At 40.1% G+C, this 18,579-nt stretch overlaps 1 protein-coding gene across 1 annotated transcript in view; it reads left to right on the forward strand.

Annotated features, from left to right (window-relative positions):
• Positions 1-18,495, forward strand: part of LOC109211762 (serine carboxypeptidase-like 26) — a 42,222-nt gene extending 23,727 nt beyond the window's left edge. Inside the window, exons 2-9 of the mRNA XM_019375333.1 lie at positions 13,149-13,256; positions 13,696-13,791; positions 14,570-14,662; positions 15,003-15,091; positions 17,032-17,393; positions 17,847-17,933; positions 18,039-18,147; positions 18,265-18,495. Of these exons, the coding sequence (XP_019230878.1) occupies positions 13,149-13,256; positions 13,696-13,791; positions 14,570-14,662; positions 15,003-15,091; positions 17,032-17,393; positions 17,847-17,933; positions 18,039-18,147; positions 18,265-18,396 (1,076 nt within the window). The 3' untranslated portion in view covers positions 18,397-18,495. The remainder of the gene's footprint in view (positions 1-13,148; positions 13,257-13,695; positions 13,792-14,569; positions 14,663-15,002; positions 15,092-17,031; positions 17,394-17,846; positions 17,934-18,038; positions 18,148-18,264) is intronic.
• The last annotated feature ends 84 nt before the right edge of the window (positions 18,496-18,579 follow it).

The raw sequence follows: 18,579 nt of genomic DNA on the forward strand, positions 1-18,579 counted from the left end.
GTGACTTCCCTAGCCGGGCCCAAATTGGGTCAACAACCTCGGGCCGCCGGGGCCCTTTCTCCGCGCGAAAGTGTGGTCGAGGCCTTCGGGCCTCGTGATGGCCTTTGAGAAGTGACTCGTCTGAGGATCCGTGGTCGCGGGTAACTTCCCGGAGGTGATCTCTGAATGGAGATCTGGCTGTGCTTCGGGCCGTCCTGGTCATTACCCGGAGCCTGTTTTGTACGGGCGTTTGTTAAGTACGCCTCCCCTTCTGTAAATCAGCCTTCTATGGCGAAGGTTTCTGGGGCTGTATGCCAATTTGGTGGAGACGTTGTCGGTCTGCTTTGGGCATTGTCTCGCTATGGTGGAAGGCCTTGGGGTCGGAGTTGGTGTCGGGGGTCGGTGCCTTTGATTGGCGCTGGCTCGTTCCGGCCTTTTTCTTATGCGCTTGTGAAGTTTCTTCCGTACGGGGATTCCCGGAGCTTGCTGATTTTATGGCGCTTGGCGGATCATGCCCATAGCAGCTGCTTATTCGGGATATGGCACAAACCGGGCATGGCGATAGGTAAGATATGTGTTGCATACTCGTGAGGGAGCTTTTATTGGGGCGAGACTGACCCGTGCCTCCGAGGAGAGTGCATTGTCTGAGCCTAATGTTCTTTGGAGCGGCGGTTCCTTAAGGCCAACAAGGGTTGGGCTACTAGGAAGGTGTTTGGTCGTTGAGTAGGCTTTCCCGGCTTCGCTTTGTGGTAGGTTTCGGCATGATCTCTCCGTATCTTGGATCTTTGAGCTTCGATTTGAGTCGATATGGCTGTAGAACTGTTCCTTGATTCTTCGAAGAGTCCGGAGCGGGAACAGTCGGTGCCCGGACTGGCATAGCACTAAGCTGAACCGAGGATGGCGAAGGAGTGGTAATTTATCGCCGATGATTTGAGCCAGGCCGGAGCGGGCCTTCGAAGGGAGTGTTTGCTTGAGCGAAGATAGTCGGGCATGGTGCCCGACTCGTTTACGGCGGATGCCCTGAAGAACGAGGCCGGGGCCGATAGGCCGCTATTTTTTGGAGCGTCGACCTTGCCACTCTGTGTTTTGCCTCTTACAGACTATGCTTGTAGACGGAGAGCGCATCTTATATACATATACATAAAAAATGAGAGGAGTCATGAATTTTTACCTCCTTTGTATTGCTTTTGATCTGGCGGACTGGTTTTCGTGTTTCGGCGGGACCTCCGTGGGTTCGGAACCGATCTATTTAGGCCCGGGACCTTTGAGTGCTATTTGCTGATGTGAGCAGGCGTCGAAACCTTTACGTTTGGTCTATCTGTTTCAGGCCTTGAGTCAGGTTTTTGTCGAGCCTGCCTGTTCTTTGATCTTTTTGTGCTGGTGCGGGCGAATGTTCGAGCCAAGGTTGTGATGAATGATACCAGGCCGGGGCAGAAAATGGTGGCTTACTCGAGGAGCACCGATGCCGCTAAAGTTGAGTTGCGAAAAACCCTCGATCGTGCAAAAAATAGCAGAGAGTACGTGAGGTGCGGATCGGAGGGAAATCTTTGAGGAGTTTCACGCAAAAGGGCATTGATCTTTTGAGGGAGATCGAGCTAGCCAAAGGAGAGGAACATGATGCCAAATTCCTGCTGTCTGATGCCGAGGATGATGAGGAGGAGACCGCTGGGCTATGACTTCCGAAAAAAAGCGGAGTGATCGTTTCTTGCCTCCTTTGTTATGTATACACAGTTTTCAATATTCTACGCAGGTTGGGGCTGCGCCTTGTCGTCATCATGTAGCGATAGGAGGGGGAACCCCGCAACTTATATCTTTTGTATTTTTGCTTGTTGAAATTTCAATTGGGTCGATTCGTTCCCAGACTCGCTCCAAGGCTCGTATGCTTTAATCGTTATCGGGTTTAGTCTCCTAGTCGGGATCCAACTCGAGCTTAATTTACCCTCGAGATTTGGCGCTCGTCTGGGTTGGCGACGACGGCTTTTATTTCTCGCCCTTGGGCGTTTGGTTGTTTCAACTTATTTTTGGTCCAGTCTCGGAGTCGCGTTGCGATTTGAGCTTTAATCGACCCCGAAGTTTTTTTTTTTTTCTGTCTGTGTAAGCGGAAGGCGATGGCCTTTCATGCTTTGGGTCGAAATAACCATGCAGGTGGGTAGCCCGGAGGCTTTACTCGGATGGCAATAGCGGCACTTACGTTGTGCCCTTAGGCATGTTGTAGTTTAACTCATTTCGGGCCCAGTCTTCGAATCACGTTGCGATTAGAGCTTTAATTGACCCTTAAGCTGTCAGTTTTGGCTGGCGACAAGGGCTCTACGCTTTTTCGTCACAAAGACCTTCTGATATGTGGCCCGTAGGCTTGTTTAGTTAACTATTTTGGATCCGGTCTCCGAATCGCATTACAATTCGAGCTCACTTTAATCCTCAAGTTGTCAATTTGGCTGGCGACAATGGCTCTTACGCTTTTTGGTCGTAGAGACCTTTTCGATACATGGACCGTAGGCTTGCTTAGCTGGCGACAATGGCTCTCACGCTGTTTTTGCCCGTGGGCTTTTTTAGTTAACTATTCTGGATCCGGTCTCCGAATCGTGTTACGATTCGAGCTCACTTTAATCCTCAAGTTGTCAATTTTGCTGGCGACAATGGTTCTTACGCTTTTTGGTCGTAGAGACCTTTCGATATGTGGCCCGTAGGCTTGCTTAGCTGGAGACTATGGCTCTCACGCTGTTTTTGCCTGTGGGCTTTTTGTAGGCTTGTTTTCCGCTCGTTAAGGTCTTTTGAAAGATTTTTGCCTGACCCGTCGTCGGTTCTAGAAGAACCTCGATTTCAAGTCGTTATCGGTGATATTTTGAGCACCTCGGAAGGTTCATAGCCCGTTGTTTTGCCTGTTGAGGGAAGCCTGTTTTAACCGGTTCTTTCTGAAGTATATTCGAAGTAGTGGCCTGCGATTTTGTTTAGCGATGGTCGGGCGTCCCCGAGTCGCGTTATTTTGGATGTATCAGCCGTTTTGACCGTAGTCATGTGCGTTTGTCCGTAGCCATTTTTGATCCCGAGTGGTAGTTTAGGCGTCTACATCAAGGGTATGCCCTTTCGGGATTCTTACAAATGCGACGTATAGCCTAAACTTCGGGATTTTCATGCCTGTTGAGGTCTTACAGTTTGTCATGCCTATTGAGGTCTTACAGTCTTGTCATGCCTATTGAGGTCTTACAGTTTTTTCGGTGATGTAGCATGGCGATTGTCGTCAGTCTCCGAGTCATCAAGTTGTTTAAGCGTGAAGACCGCTTCTTGTGAACTCGGAGCTGCGTTTACGGGGCTTTACGAGCCCGGAGTTCCGGTCTTGGAGTTACACGAGTGCCCAATTGCAGGCATTAAGTCTCCGAGTATTTCGGGATGCATTTGGTGAAAAGAACCTTGTCGGGAATACACCGTGATTTCCCCGTTCGGAGAACGGAGTGTTGGAAGGCGTCCTTTGATCCGTTGGCACAATATACCTTGTTGTGTTGGCCCGACCTATATTGGGCCAAGGCTGATTGCTTGCGGGTTTGTCCTGCCTGAAGGATATTGCGGTTTCATAGCCTCGACCCGGAGGCCGTTTGGGGCGCTTTGAACTGTTGGCACCTGTTCCTGCGTTTTTCGGGATGTTTCAGGGGAAAGATTCGTTATTTTACTCTGGGGAGGAGTTCCCTCCTCCAAAAAGTATTTTTTGATTTGTTTGATACAATAGTACATGTTTTTTGCCGACGAGGCCTGAATACACCGGTGTTTCGATGCATCGTTTTCTTACAGGAAACCTTGTCTGGTGTTTTCCAAAACTCCCACGAGCAGGCCGCTTTTTGGGGGGAATGCCTTCTCGCTTTTTCAACAGCTGCGGGGTTTGTTCTGAATATTTTGCGGAGTTCCCCTCCTAGTGGCTTGCCGACATTTCCTCGTTAAAAATCTTGCCGGTAAAAACCTTTCATTTTAGGGTAAAAACTCGGTCGAAGGAAAAGAGTGCAACGGGTGCGCCTTTGGGGCTTCGGGGTTCCGTAGCAGTACTAACGTCTAGGCAGCTTCCGGTTTGGGTGTCTGCGCGAGGGTTAATCTCGGATTTGAAAAAATAACATAAGAAAAGGAATGGTTGTACTTTAAAGCTACATGCGCAGGCGACGTCTTGGGACTTAGCCTATTATAACTTCCCAGGGGCGGAGATGCGGCGCGAATTTTTTTCTTTGCTTTGTCAAGTTCGACCGAGGGCGAGATCTGGTCTGCTCGTGGTTTCATTTGTGGGTGGAAGTGTGAGCGCTGGTACCACGTCGTGTATAGCGAACATTTCCCTTGCCGCATGTTGTTCCCCGTAGACGGTCTTGATCCCGTCCTTTGTCGGGAATATTATCACCTGATGGAGGGTGGATGGTACTGCTTTCATGCAGTGTATCCAGGATCGTCCGAATAAGGCATTATATCTCATATCTCCCTCGATGACATGGAACTTGGCGTCTTGGGTTGTGCCGGCCACGGTAACCGGGAGGATGATTTCTCCCTTCGTTGTTTCGCTAGCCATGTTGAAACCGTTGAGGACCCGAGTGGCGGGCACGATTCGTTCGAGCAGCTCGAGTCATTCTCTTACCTTCGCCCTGATGATATTGGCCGAGCTACCTGGATCCACGAGTACACGTTTTATCTGAAATGAATTTATGAGAAAGGATATTACCAGGGCATCGTTGTGGGGTTGAGACAGGGCCTCGGTGTCTTCTTCTGAACGTGAGGGCATCTTCTGGGACATATCCCCGAGACTGTTTTTCCCTGGTGATGGATATCTTTGTTCTTCTCACTACCGGTTCATGCGGGGCATCGGCGCCCCCCATGATCATGTGGATAACATGTTGCGGTTCGTTTGCCTCGTTTTTCTTGGTCGCCTCCCTCTCCTGAAATTGATTTTTGGCCCGATCGCTGAGAAATTCCCGGAGATGCCCTTTGTTGAGTAGTCGAGCCACTTCCTCTTGTAGCTGATGGCAGTCCGCGGTCCTGTGACCGTGCGTGTTGTGAAACTCGCATACTAGGTTGTAATTTCTCTGCGACGGGTCTGACTGTATCGGTTCGGGCCATTTGGCGTCCCTGATCTTGCCTATAGCGAACATGATGTCTGAAACATCGACGCAGAAGTTGTATTCTAATAAGTGGGGCGCGTTAGCTGGTGCTATGTTTCGATCGAACCTAATTCTGTTGATGAGTCCTCGAGGGTCCTGTCCTCGATCTATCCTTCGATCGTTGCGAGGTAGGTTGCGTCTTGGGACGTTCCTCCTGTCTTCGAGGTACGGCTGGTACCTTTCTTTGTTTGGTCTCGCTTCTCTTACCGGGAGTCTACTTGGGTATACCAAGCCCGAAGGGGCTTCCAGTTGGTCATCATCGGCCCTGATCTTTGACTGGTACCGTTTGTGGACGTCCGACCAAGTCACGGCCGATTATTCAATCAGGTTCTGCTTCAGCTGTTTCGAGGCCACCGAGCTTCGTTCGTTCAGGCCTTGGGTGAAGGCCTGTACCGCCCAGTCGTCGGAGACGGGTGGCAGCTCCATTCATTCCATTTGTAAGTGGGACACGAATTCCCGCAGCATCTCGTTCTCTCTTTGCTTGATTTTGAAAACGTCGGACTTCCTCGTTGCTACCTTGATGGCTCCCGCGTGTGCCTTTACGAAGGAGTCTGCTAGCATGGCGAATGAATCTATGGAGTCGGGAGCCAAGTTGTGATACCACATCATGGCCCCCTTCGAAAGTGTTTCTCCGAATTTTTTCAGCAACACGGACTCGATTTCGTCATTTTTTATATCGTTGCCTTTTACAGCGCAGGTATAGGCGGTGACGTGCTCGTTGGGATCGGTGGTACCGTTGTATTTGGGGAGTTCCGGCATCCTGAATTTTTTAGGAATGGGCTTCGGGGCCGCTTCCTCGGGGAACGGCCTCTGTACAAATTTCTTCGAATCCAGACCTTTTAGGACCGGGGGTGCTCCCGGGATATGATCCACTCGAGAGTTGTAGGTCTCGACTTTTTTATCGTTGGCTGCAATCATTTTTTCACCCGATTCGATCCTTTTGGTAAGATCCTCCAGCATCTTCATTATGGTGGGTTTAGCCATTGACCCGATATCATTTGATCTTTTGGGTATTTGCTCGGCGGGGGGAGCTATCTCCGGTGCTGGTGTGCTGGGAGTTCTCGGATGGCTTTGCAATTGAGCAATGGCCAGTTGTTGTGCCTGCAACATTTCAAAAATAACGTGAAGACTAACTTCTTGTTCTTCCCGGGCCGGGGTTTTTTGAACTTCTTGTCGGTCGCTGTGTCGTACGCTTCTGTCGGTGTGAGAAGTTTCGTTGACTTGTTGTGCGTCCTGTGAGTCCGCGTTTGCTAGTACTGGTCCGGGTGCGTTTTCGGGATCCTGTAGTGGTGCTCCGGCGATCGGGATAGCTACACCATTTTCCCCGTGATCTTCGAGGCGGTCGTTCTCAACTCTGTTTACTGAGCTAGACATTTTTACCTAAAATCAAAGGATCTTGGACAAGAAAACGTGTGAAAGATTATATGTGTTTGTGTAATGAAACTAGCAAGAAAATAATCACTATTATTTTTAGCCCCACGGTGGGCGCCAAACTGTTTACCGTGAAAATGGTAACGATAATTAAATTTGTAAAATGGGACTCTAAAAATACGTGATCTATTCTCGAGCTAGTTGTTAGAGCATATGATGCTAGTATTATGAATTTTAACGATGGAGCGCGAACTAAAACGAGATAGGGGTCGATCGAAGGGCCTGTTGCCCGAATACGAGCCTGGTCGATGAGGACTTCGGGGTCGACTTCGAGCTATCGGGGATATTCGAGGATAACCAATGATGATATAATGGTTAGAGATATGATCAAATAAAGCTCTTTATAGGTGAAACTAAATTATACGATGAAGAACACATATAAAAATGAAGAACACATATAAAGGCGAAAGATATCGAGGTATCCTCGGATCAGTGGGAGCCAATAAGTTTTTAGAGAGAAGAGAGAGAGAAGATATTATTGCACTTTTGTAGAATTGTTGGAGCTCTGCCTTACAGAGTATTAATGACTCTCCTTTTATAAGGGGGGGGGGAGCCCAAACTTAGTACAAAAGACGTTGCATGATAAAGAAAAGGAGATGGGACAGCCAACTAGCTTTATGACGTGTGCGTGGGCTGACGTTGAGCTGCTCGAACAAACTTAGTCGACCCCGGATACGTTCTTCAGGAACTTTCTGCGTTCGTCGGGGTTTCGATCGATGTTACCTTCGGCTGGATGTCGACATATCTCGAGGAAAATGGCCGGCTCGAGATCCCAGACCTCTGGAGTGATCTGTCGAAGCAATTTGCTAATGAGAAGTCGGTCCTCCGATTTCACCTTGCACATAAGGATTTATCAAAATTAATAGTTCCTAAAGAGCAAGGTATAGTAAAACTCCCTAGATCACCACACTTTTGTAGGAGTTTATTTTACAATATTGCATTGCAATGCTCTGTGAGTTTGACCACTGAGGTCTCCTCTATTTTCCTCTTCTTCGTAAGGATCTCTTTCAAGAATTTACCATAAGCAGGCATATATGAGAGCACTTCTGTAAACGGTAAGTTTACATGAACTTGTTTCAGCATATCCAAAAATCTCTCAAACTGCTTGTCCAGCTTTTCTCTACTTAGCTTTTGGGGAAAAGGTAGAGCAGGCATATTCTTGCTCGCCTCAAGTTCCTCCCTTATCGAGTTTTATTCATTCTTCTTTTTCTCAGCTTCCATCTGGCCTTTCTTCTTCTTATCAACCTCACTTTTCAGCTGCTCCTCACTTTCTTTTTCAAGTCTCATATCTTTTTGGATTGGGGTGAGATCTTTCAACACTTGCCCACTTCTCAAAGTTACAACATTCACTGTCTTTTTGGAATTTCTTTCTATATCAGCCAGGATCTTTCCTGGGACCCTCTCAAACATTAGAGTATCTAGTTGTCCAATGTGTCTTTCTAGGTTTCAAAAAGATTTGCCCAGTTCTTTGATGGCTGCATCATGGGCGTTGAGCCTCTTATCTGTCTTGATAATGAAGGCCTTAATTAGGTCTTCCATGCTAGACTGATTAGACTGTGGAAGCTGATACTGTTGCCGCTGTTGATTATGAAAACCTGGATCTCCTTGTCCTTGGAATCTGGGGTTGTTTTTGTTGCCATGCATTTGCAGTACCCCCAAGTGAACTCCATGAAAAACCGGGGTGCCTCTGACCCATTGCATTAAAATTATAGTTTTCCACAGCATATCTTTAGTTGAGGCTTGTCACTCATGAGTACGGTGTCCTCTTCCACATATATCACAAGCTGCGTAAGGCTCATTTTGCATCATGGATGAGGTCAGCTTTCGTATTTCTTTAGCCAAAGTATCAAGATGTACTTGCACAGATGTATTAGCATCAAGTTGGTGAACACCCGTTGATCTTCTTCTTTTCACACTCTTAGAGGGCCACTGATTAGCATTTTCAGACAACTCATAAAGAATTATAACTATCTCCTCTGGAGTCTTCTTCATCAAAGGGCCTCCAACTGCATTACTCAATGTTCTATGCGAAGCCGGTGACAATCCTTCCCAAAAGTCCTGGAGTTGCATCTAGAGTTCAATTCCGCTATGTTGACACTTTCTAACTATCTCCTTAAACCTTCTTCCATGCTTAAAAAATAGTTTCAGTCTCTTTCTAGAAGAAGTTATTGATTTCTCTTCTAAACTTGCACGTCTTAGCTGAGGAGAAATATTTATGAAGGAATTTTCTGGTCATCTCCTCCCATGTTCTAATCGATCCGTTGGGCAAGTTTCGAAGCCACCGCTTCGCATCATCTTTAAGTGTAAAGGGGAATGCCCTTAAGTACACTGCATCTTGTGACACCAATTGTATTAAGAGTTGTTCATAATCTCCTCGAAGTCCATTAGATGCGTGTTTGGATCTTCGTTCATCTTCCCTCTGAAGACACAATAGTTTTGAATGGTTTGAAGCAATCCTTGCTTCAGCTCGAAATTGTTTGTTGCAATTGGAGGTGGTCTAACCACTTGATAATCCTTGATTGTAGACTTGTCTGGCACAATAACCCAATGCTCTACCAGGTCTGGGTACTGCATTCTCGAACTGGTCTTCAATCAAGGGTCGATTTTGGTTTAATCTTCGACCCCTATTATCTTTGATTGTTTCCTCAATAACTCTAGGGGTTGCCTCATCTGCTATCCCTGCAACTTCTTCTCTATGTTGTGCTGCCTCTCTTGTAGCTACATCTACCTCATCGTCACCGTTGTTATCCATGTATTCTTGGGTTGAAGGTTTCCCCAAGAACTTTTTGGTGAACTCTTTCTCTTTCCTCGGTTGCCGCAGGTGTTTTTCCAATTCCAGTTTGTAGGGTATTACTTCTTTTGAAGAAGATCGAGTTATACACCACGAACTTAAGTTGTTGCCTACACACGAAAGAAAAACCCGTGAAGAACAAAATAACAATAAATTCCTGAATTAGCACTATGAACTATTTCAAACAATATTGATTGCCAATCCCTGAAAACGACACCAAAATGTGACGAGCGCAAAATACACACTTAAATTGTACTCGCTAATCAAAGATAGTATGGTATAATATCGTATCCACATGGATTGGAATTAAATAGTATTCTAGTAGTTTCTAGCTTGATTGATACCAGGAGGATCGACAATTGAGATTTATATGACTAAGAATTGAAATTAACTAAGAATCTAAAGCTGTTGACTAATGACTATCGAGACAAGGAATAAGCAACTAAGGTTATCAGTGGGAGAAGATAGCTTTTGACAGAAAAGGTGCAAGATAATTATTCCGGATCTAACTCTAAATAATTCACTTCCAATGCTCAAGTGAGTCTCTCGAATTCACTCTATTATTAGTTCAAATGTTCAGCAGAAACTCCTCTCTCGATTAAGTCTTAACCTCACGAGATGAACTAATTTAAGCACTATGAAGATATGCAAGAATGCATAGTGGATCGGTCTTTAGGAAAACCTCTTTCGATTATTCTCCTAACTAGGTTTAATCGATGATTCAACTAGCCTCTTTCGATTACTTAGAAGAATCTAAGAATTCAACCAAGAATATATGCAAAGATATCATAAGTTATGCGTCTCTCAATTACATGAACTAGTGAATATAGATGCAACAATTAATTATTCCTAAACGATTCAAATGCATAAAAATAGAGTTATAATCCACAAACAATCATCAATACACCAAATCCGTCAAACCCCAAAGGGAACTACTCCATAGACATGGAGAAATTCATCTTGAAGATAATTAAAGTATAGGAAAACATAAATTCGATACAAACTCGGATCTTGAGTGAGGAAAGAATGATGAAATCCTTGTGCTTGTATTCTTCCAACTCCTCCTTACTCTCCTTAAGTCTCTAATATGTCAAAAGTTCCTCTAAATCGTGTTTTCAAGTGTATTTAAGTCGTCCTCCAAATAAACCCGGACGAAACTACCCTTTTTAGCCGAAATAGGAGATTACTCTAACATTTTTGTGCTACTGCGCCGCGCGCCACCCCATGCGGCGCGCTTGTGGGGAATTCCAGAACGTTTGCCAAAATCATTTTCGGCCACTTTTTGCTCTGTCGCGCCGCGCCTTGCGGCGCCCCATGCGGTGCGGCTGTGCAAATTTTACAGAGTATTAATTTTTTTTCACTTTGCAGGAAAATTGCACTAGAGCTATGAGGCCTCCGGCGCGGTAGTGCAATTTCTTAGATTAATTTTTGTTTTCTCACTTTTGATATCCAGACTTGGTCCTCGACCCCCGAACGCGATCCCGGTTTAATTCCTAGGGCTTTTACTTAGACTTCAAAGCTCCAACTTGTTCGATTTAGCTTCCGAATATCATTTTAACTCGAAATCAGTTCCTACAAGGTATAAAACACACAATAAGTGCAATACAATAACATTCAATCTCAAACACAAGTAAAATGCAGTAATTTGAGTGCAATACTACAGCTAAAACACAAGTATCTAGCCTGCCATCAGAAAAGGGTCACACTCCAAAAAGTGTTATGTAGGCCGCCTACACATGTATCAAAATCATTAATTTCTTGATGAATTTTCATAAAATTTAGCCAAAGCCCAAAAAAACATAAAACAAAAAACCGAAAATTGACTCTTCAACCACCAGAGGCCTTTTGGTAGCTTAAACCAGTTGATCATTCCCCATTATGCATGACTTTTGCACATGCTCAAATGAAAAAGTGGACCAACATATAACTATCATTTTATCAAATAGTGCACATGGGGTCTTTTCCTTAATTATCTCATTTGTTTGACTAGCGCCACCATTTACTTACCATTCTCTGAATATGAAGCAGAGGCTGAGGCCCTTCCTTTTTTCCTCTTTTCTCTTCCCCTTGGCCCCCTTCTGTTATCTGTCTTGGTCGTGGATCATAGCATTGTTATGGTTGTCCCTTAACTGAAACCTTGACAGCAAACATCAATCTAAAATCAGTTGAAACATGTCCATATGTTACGCAGTATATATTGGGCAAAAGTCGCGACTTCATTACTTAAATGGTCACTAAACTATCTGAAATTATCAAGTAAAGTCATTTTTCTTTCGTTTGTAATAGAAAAGTCACTTAACTATGTCTATAACACTCAAAATGTCACTCAACCAGCTTTCTCAAACTTTTAATTGTCAAATACCTANTTCCTTTCTCGTTTTCTCTTCTTACAGAGGCATCTGAAAGTAACCGTTTTTTTCTTTCTCGTTTTCTCTTCTCTTCACAGAGGCATCTGAAAGTACCCGGTATTTCCTTTTCTCGTTTTCTTCTTCTTCACAGAGGCATTTGAAAGTACAGTGAACAAAAAAAAACAGAAATAGCAAAGAAAGGTAGCTATGGATGCGGAAGAAGGAACACAACAAACCGAGCTAGTTCTTGCACACAAACTCTCCTTTTGACACCCAGATGTCAACGACTTGGACAAAGTTCGCCTCCGTGAAGAAGACTTGGACAAACTCTTCCATTTCCCTTATATCATTCTTCAAAAAGAAATCAGATCTAATTATTTTAAGGATTTCTTGTTTGATTCAAAGTGGGTGTTGTTAAATATTGCTTATAGTACCTTCTGGAAGTTCATACTGAAATTTGATAGCATTTGGAGCTGATTTGAGGTGATTGAGATCGAAATTTTCAGTTGAAAATCGAAGAAGAACACAACTACAATATACCGCTACGGTATACAATATGCTGTAGGAGTATATAGCTATATTGCAACATTATACTATTATACTTTATAAAACAGTATACCGCTACAGTATACTAATATACTATAGGAGTATATAGTTATACTGCAACAGTATACTATTATAGTATACAATATATTGTTATGGTATACTGTAATAATATGCAAGATACTGTAACAATATGCTGTAATAGTATACAATATACTATAATAGTATACTTATTTACCCGTAAATTCACTTGTCTTTTCCCTTTTAATTTGTTTTAAGCTTTTACCCAAGCGTGAGGGGCAAACTGAAAATGCAAAAAAATAAAAATAAATTATAGTATGCTATATGATGTAATGGTATACTCTTACAATTAGGTCCTTTTAGAATTTTTAATTTTTTTTGACAACTGATATTATTTAAGTTTAATAATTGAATTAAATTTTTTTTAACTCTTTGCCTACAATTATATACCCTGTTGGTATAACTATATATTATACCGGTATCTTATGTTAGTTAATATTTTTTTGTTGTATTAACTACATTTAATTGGTACACAATTTGTTTTTTCTTTAGTAATAATATAAAAAAAGAATAATAAAAAATAGTGAAAACAGGAAATGAAATTAGATTATGAAGAGAAAAAGAATATAAAAAAACAGATGTTAAATAAAATTAGAAAAGGAAAAAAGAAAAAAAATAAGAAGAAAACGAGAAAAAATAAGGAGAAAAGAAAAAAAAGAAAAAAGAAAAGAAAAGAAGCATAGAAATAAAAAAGAATTGGAGAATAAAGAAAAAATTCCCCACAAAACCTACTATGGGTAGGAAATGTAATTAGTTTATGGGTATGAAAACAAATGGGTAGACAAGGATAAATAGTTTTGTTTTTGTAGATAACTGTGTCAAAACCCCGAATAAAAGCATAATTGGGTACAGGTCCAGGATGTTCATCATTAGGATTTGGGGCCATGCTTGAGCTTGGGCCTTTTGGTGTAAACCCTGATGGAAAAACCCTTTATTCCAGAACATTCGCATGGAACAAAGGTATATTCCATTTACTAAACTCGTCTTGATCTACTTATAATTAATTTCTCAAAACTAAGACAATTTTTTTTTAATACTCCCTCCGGTCCAAAATAATTGATTTTTTGGATGTTTTCACACAGATTAAGAAATTCACCTTTTAGCATTAAATAACAATGGAATTGACCATATTAACCTTTACTATCTCACATAAACACTACTAACACATATTCCAACACTATTTACTCCAAGGACAATGTAGGAAAAAAATAATTAATTCATTCTTGAAATCTGGAAAAATCACATATTTTGGACCACAAAAAAAAGGCCTAAAAATCACTTATTTTGGACCGGAAGGAGTAACATAATCCATCTCTTTCAATTTATTTACATGTGAAACTAGATATAGTTAATGTTTTTTTCCTTTTATTTATTTACATATGAAATGATGGGTATACAGTTGCGAATGTGATGTTTGTGGAGTCGCCGGCAGGGGTTGGCTTCTCCTATTCCAACACTACCTCCGACTATGCAAAGTCAGGCGATAAGAGGACTGGTACACACCATACTTAATCTCGTTAATACAGTAGTAATTATTGATTATTTCTAAAATTAGTTTAACAGTCACAATGATGGAATTTCACTCTTAATTATCCCATTTAATATACTTTTCTTCAAGTTCAACTTTACATTTCTCTTTTCTTCAACTTCAATTATATATTGTCAAAGCAGCTGGTACATTATTAGCATTTGGTAGTCATACTACTGGAGAAAATCTTTTGAGTCACTTAGGCCCGTTTGGCCATAAAAAAAGATTCTTTTTTTTTCGAAATCAATGTTTGGCTATGAAAATTTCAGGCCCCGTTTGACCATGAGTTTTGCCAAAATAAATTTGGAATTTATTTTCAGAACTCATGTTTGGCCATAAATTTTGCCCATATTTTGGCCATAAATTTTGCCCAAATCCCATTTTGGGCCAAAATCCCAAAACTTGGGAATTATATACATGTTTTTCCAAAATAAAGTTGGAAAATATGTTTTAAAAACGTATGTCCAAACACATTTTCATCTTCAAACCAAACTTCACCCAAATCAGATTTTTCAAAATAAATTTGGGATCTATGCCAAACGCTAGTTCAAAATTCACTTGTAGTTAAATTTTGAAAATATTTCGGAATTCGAAAAACTACAAAAAGTTATTTTTCAAAAATTTTCACTTAAAAGCACTCACAAAAATTCAAAAAACAACTCAAATTATATTCATATTTTTTTAGTTATCATTAAACGATCACTTCAGTTATTTATTTATTTATTTATTTATTATTGGGTGCCAGCTGAAGATGCATATAGGTTTCTAGTGAATTGGTTCAAGAGGTTTCCACATTACCAAGGCAGGGATTTCTACATCATGGGAGAAAGCTATGCAGGTATCTAGCAGAGTATCAATTAAATAACAAATGAAAAGATACAAAAAAAAAAAAAAAATCTTTAGATATTCTTGAATTATCCTTCTAGTAGTGAGAGCCCTAATTATTGGGTTCTGTCCAATAGAATATGTAAGAATTAAGGACCACTGTATCAGAGACATCTTGTGCATATTTTGACCATTCACAGAAATGTTCTCCAGTACAGTCTCAGCTCAAAGCCGAAATGAGCATTCTGATTGAAAATTTTGGCTATATTTGTAATACAATCTTATATAAGTATAGTATATATCTAAGTCATGGTCAACATGACAGCTAATATTGCTGTGACTGCTCATCACAGGATTCTACGTACCAGAGCTAGCAGACATCATTGTCAAGAGGAACATGTTGCCCACCACAAACTTCAACATCCAATTCAAAGGAATCATGGTATTATATCATTTAATTTGTTGACCTTTTGCTTGATCTCTCCGTTATTAATGTTAGAACATGCGCAGCTGAAGCAAGCATACAATTCAGACATCGAATATATATAAACTAGACAATGATACAGTTACGAGATTATAAACTACTAACCTCTTGAAATCGCTGTAAAGGTCCTCCGCGGAGCAAAAATCCAGGGCTACAGTCTTCTGCTATGGTCCTAGTAAGACCTTGGACGAAATTGCTTTTGAGTGGGCAAGAACAATACAGCTCTAAAAGTGATATATTGGGTGAAAAATGTCTTCCTTATGTAGACTCGCTTTTCAGCCAAAGAGAGCTACAAAAACGTGTAGGATTCTGCAACTCTACAGGATGAGTTTTCTCCCAAGTCACTTTTTACCCAAGTTAGACCAGGTTTTTACTAGGTATAGCAGGGATCACAGAAATAATAAGAGGCTAATAATTATAGTATTAATTCGAATTTTTGCATGAATTAATTCCTACTATAATTAATTGTAGTTTAATCCACTAAAAAACTGCAATTGAACTCCTCAATATGAATTTCGAAAATTCACTAACACTTATTTTAACTCCCCATGTTAAGATCCCAAATATCAGTTAATTAAATTAAATCACTGACAATTTAATTTAATCAACTAATTAAATCCTTTATAATTCTGCTTAAACTATTTCATGTGACGGATACAAAATTCACTGGCCAGGTTTTCACATGAAAACTTATAAGCTTACATAAAGGGGTATCATCAAAGTCAAAAATATGTCATGGATTCTATCAACTAATTATTATTTCACAAATGTTATTCGTTATTGTCCAATCTATATAGGCATACACTAACTCGGAATAGAGTTGTACTTTTTGATAAATCAAAACAATAATCAAATCACATTGATCATAATAATTATATCAAGATTAGGAGTATAAGCTCATTCAATGAATTAGAGAAAATGTTTTATATATATTCAGTACAAAAATATCTTTTCTCTACTTGGTCCGGTCAATATACACTAAGTATACTAGCACAAGAAGTCGGAGTAAAACCACTCCCATAATCAAGACAAATTATACTATAATCTTGTGCTACAATAATCAAGATATTTTGTCCAATAATATTTTCTATTGTAAATATAGTTTATTAATTATGAGAACCGACAATTTAATCTTCTGTGCATGAGCTAAGACTACATTCACTAAATTGTCTACTACATAACTAAAGGACACACATGTAATAAATGATCTATTTAAAACAGTACTTTATTAAATTGAATAAAATTAAATAATAATTGTTCCATAAAGAATAAAACAAAATACTATGATTAAACCGCATGGTTAATATAATATATTCCAACAATTTAATCAATCTTGTATACCTAGTGAGTAAGACCCGATTGGTTCACAAGATTCTATAGACATGATGAATAATGAAACACCATCTCGAACTACTATGCCACCGAGAATGAATGCCCAATCTTCTTTTAACACTTGGTCTGTTATTTGTTCATGTAAAAATAAGGAGAAGACAAGTAGAGCAAACACTAATAAAGGGCTAGCTAGTTTTTGTTTTTTTGCGTAAAATCATCGTAAAAATTGGTAAACTGTGACAAAGTACATTTTCTAACACGCTAGTTCCTATGTGAGTCTGATTCTTTTAATTTGTTTTTATTTATAGAAATTTGGATTTTTTTTTTTTTGATAAAGCGAGATTAATTGAGCACAAGATATGCTATAATTATACCATGCATATTGAGTTGTGTAACCACTTCAACTAAAACTGTAAGCAATATAGGAGACAACACAACTACATTTATTTAATTATATCTTCAAAAAGTTTTCCTACGAGATATAACAAGTGAAACTACTGTATGTATGGCATATATTATTTCTTTGAGAATCAAGAAAAATTAATTGGAGAAATTACATATTGCAGATAGGGAATGGTATAATAAATGATGAAACAGACGAGAAAGGGACATTGGATTATTTATGGAGCCATGCACTGATCTCAGACGAGACTCATCGAGGTCTTGTACAACACTGCAAAACGGAGACCGAAACATGCCAACATTTTCAGAACATAGCAGAGTCTGAGTTCGGAAACGTCGACCCTTACAATATCTATGGCCCCCAGTGTTCCATTAATTCAAAGAGCACATCTTCTTCTCCGAAACTGAAGAATGGATATGATCCTTGCCAACAAAAATACGTTCAGAATTATCTCAATCTTCCTCATGTGCAGAAGGCATTGCATGCTAACCTCACCAACCTTCCTTACCTTTGGAACCCTTGCAGGTAATCCAACTATGTATATCATATCGATTTAACTTATATATACCGATAGTATAAAGAATTGTTAGACTGTCATTGAATATATCTGTATTGATTTATATATACAATGTTAGTGTAAAATGTGTTGTAACAAATAATCTACCTTATTTTTCTAATTATAAATTAAATTACTTTTTATGGATAATAACTTGTACTTATCTTTTAGGTCGCCTAATAGAAAACTCTTTTACATCATCAAATGTGTATTTTAACCTGTTGCGACAGTGACATGTCTTATTTTTAAGATTACAAATCTCACTCTTCGTGGTAGTTAATTACTTAACTTGTGGTCATCTTTTAGATTAGTTGATAGTATAAGTGGCTCTTTTAATGCGTAGAAGGTAACTGAACTCAGATAAATAAAAAAATAGCGTATATGATATGATATGATGAATCTTTTTCAATTTGGTATGGTAGCAATCTGGATTGGAAGGATACTCCAGCAACTATGTTTCCGATATACAGGAGACTTATTGCATCTGGTCTACGTATACTTCTTTACAGGTAACATTATTATGGGCTTATCTTACACTTTGGTTTATGCTCATGATACATATATTTTTATTTGTTCGAATAAAGAACAAGTGGATTTGTATTGTTTGGAAACAGTGGAGATGTTGATGCAGTAGTTTCAGTTACTTCAACTCGCTATAGCCTTAGTGCTATGAACCTTAAGGTGATCAAACCTTGGCGTCCTTGGCTTGATGACACACAAGAAGTACGTTCTTCGAATATTTTTTTAATGATAATTTTATATATTCGTGGTGAGAAATAAATCTTATTATTTCGTTCTTTGTTTCTTTTAATTTAAAGGTAGCTTGTATAATTTCTGCAGGTAGCTGGATATATGGTGGTTTATGATGGATTAGCTTTCGCTACAGTTAGGGGAGCAGGGCATCAAGTTCCACAATTTCAACCACGTCGAGCTTTTGCTCTCTTGAATATGTTCTTTGCCAATCATTTTTAAGAATTTTAGCATTTGGGATGTCCCGTTGGAAGTTCATTTCCCACTCATCCGAATAATTGGACATATTTTACTAATAAAATTCTTATTCTCATTAAGAAATATGTCTCTCTTCTTTTCCGCAACTCTGAGAGAAAATAAAACACAAATTCTAAAAGTCTATAATATCTCTTGATTATACTCACA

The sequence above is a fragment of the Nicotiana attenuata genome, unplaced genomic scaffold (genome assembly GCF_001879085.1).
Source record: "Nicotiana attenuata strain UT unplaced genomic scaffold, NIATTr2, whole genome shotgun sequence".
Taxonomy (NCBI): Eukaryota; Viridiplantae; Streptophyta; class Magnoliopsida; order Solanales; family Solanaceae; genus Nicotiana; species Nicotiana attenuata.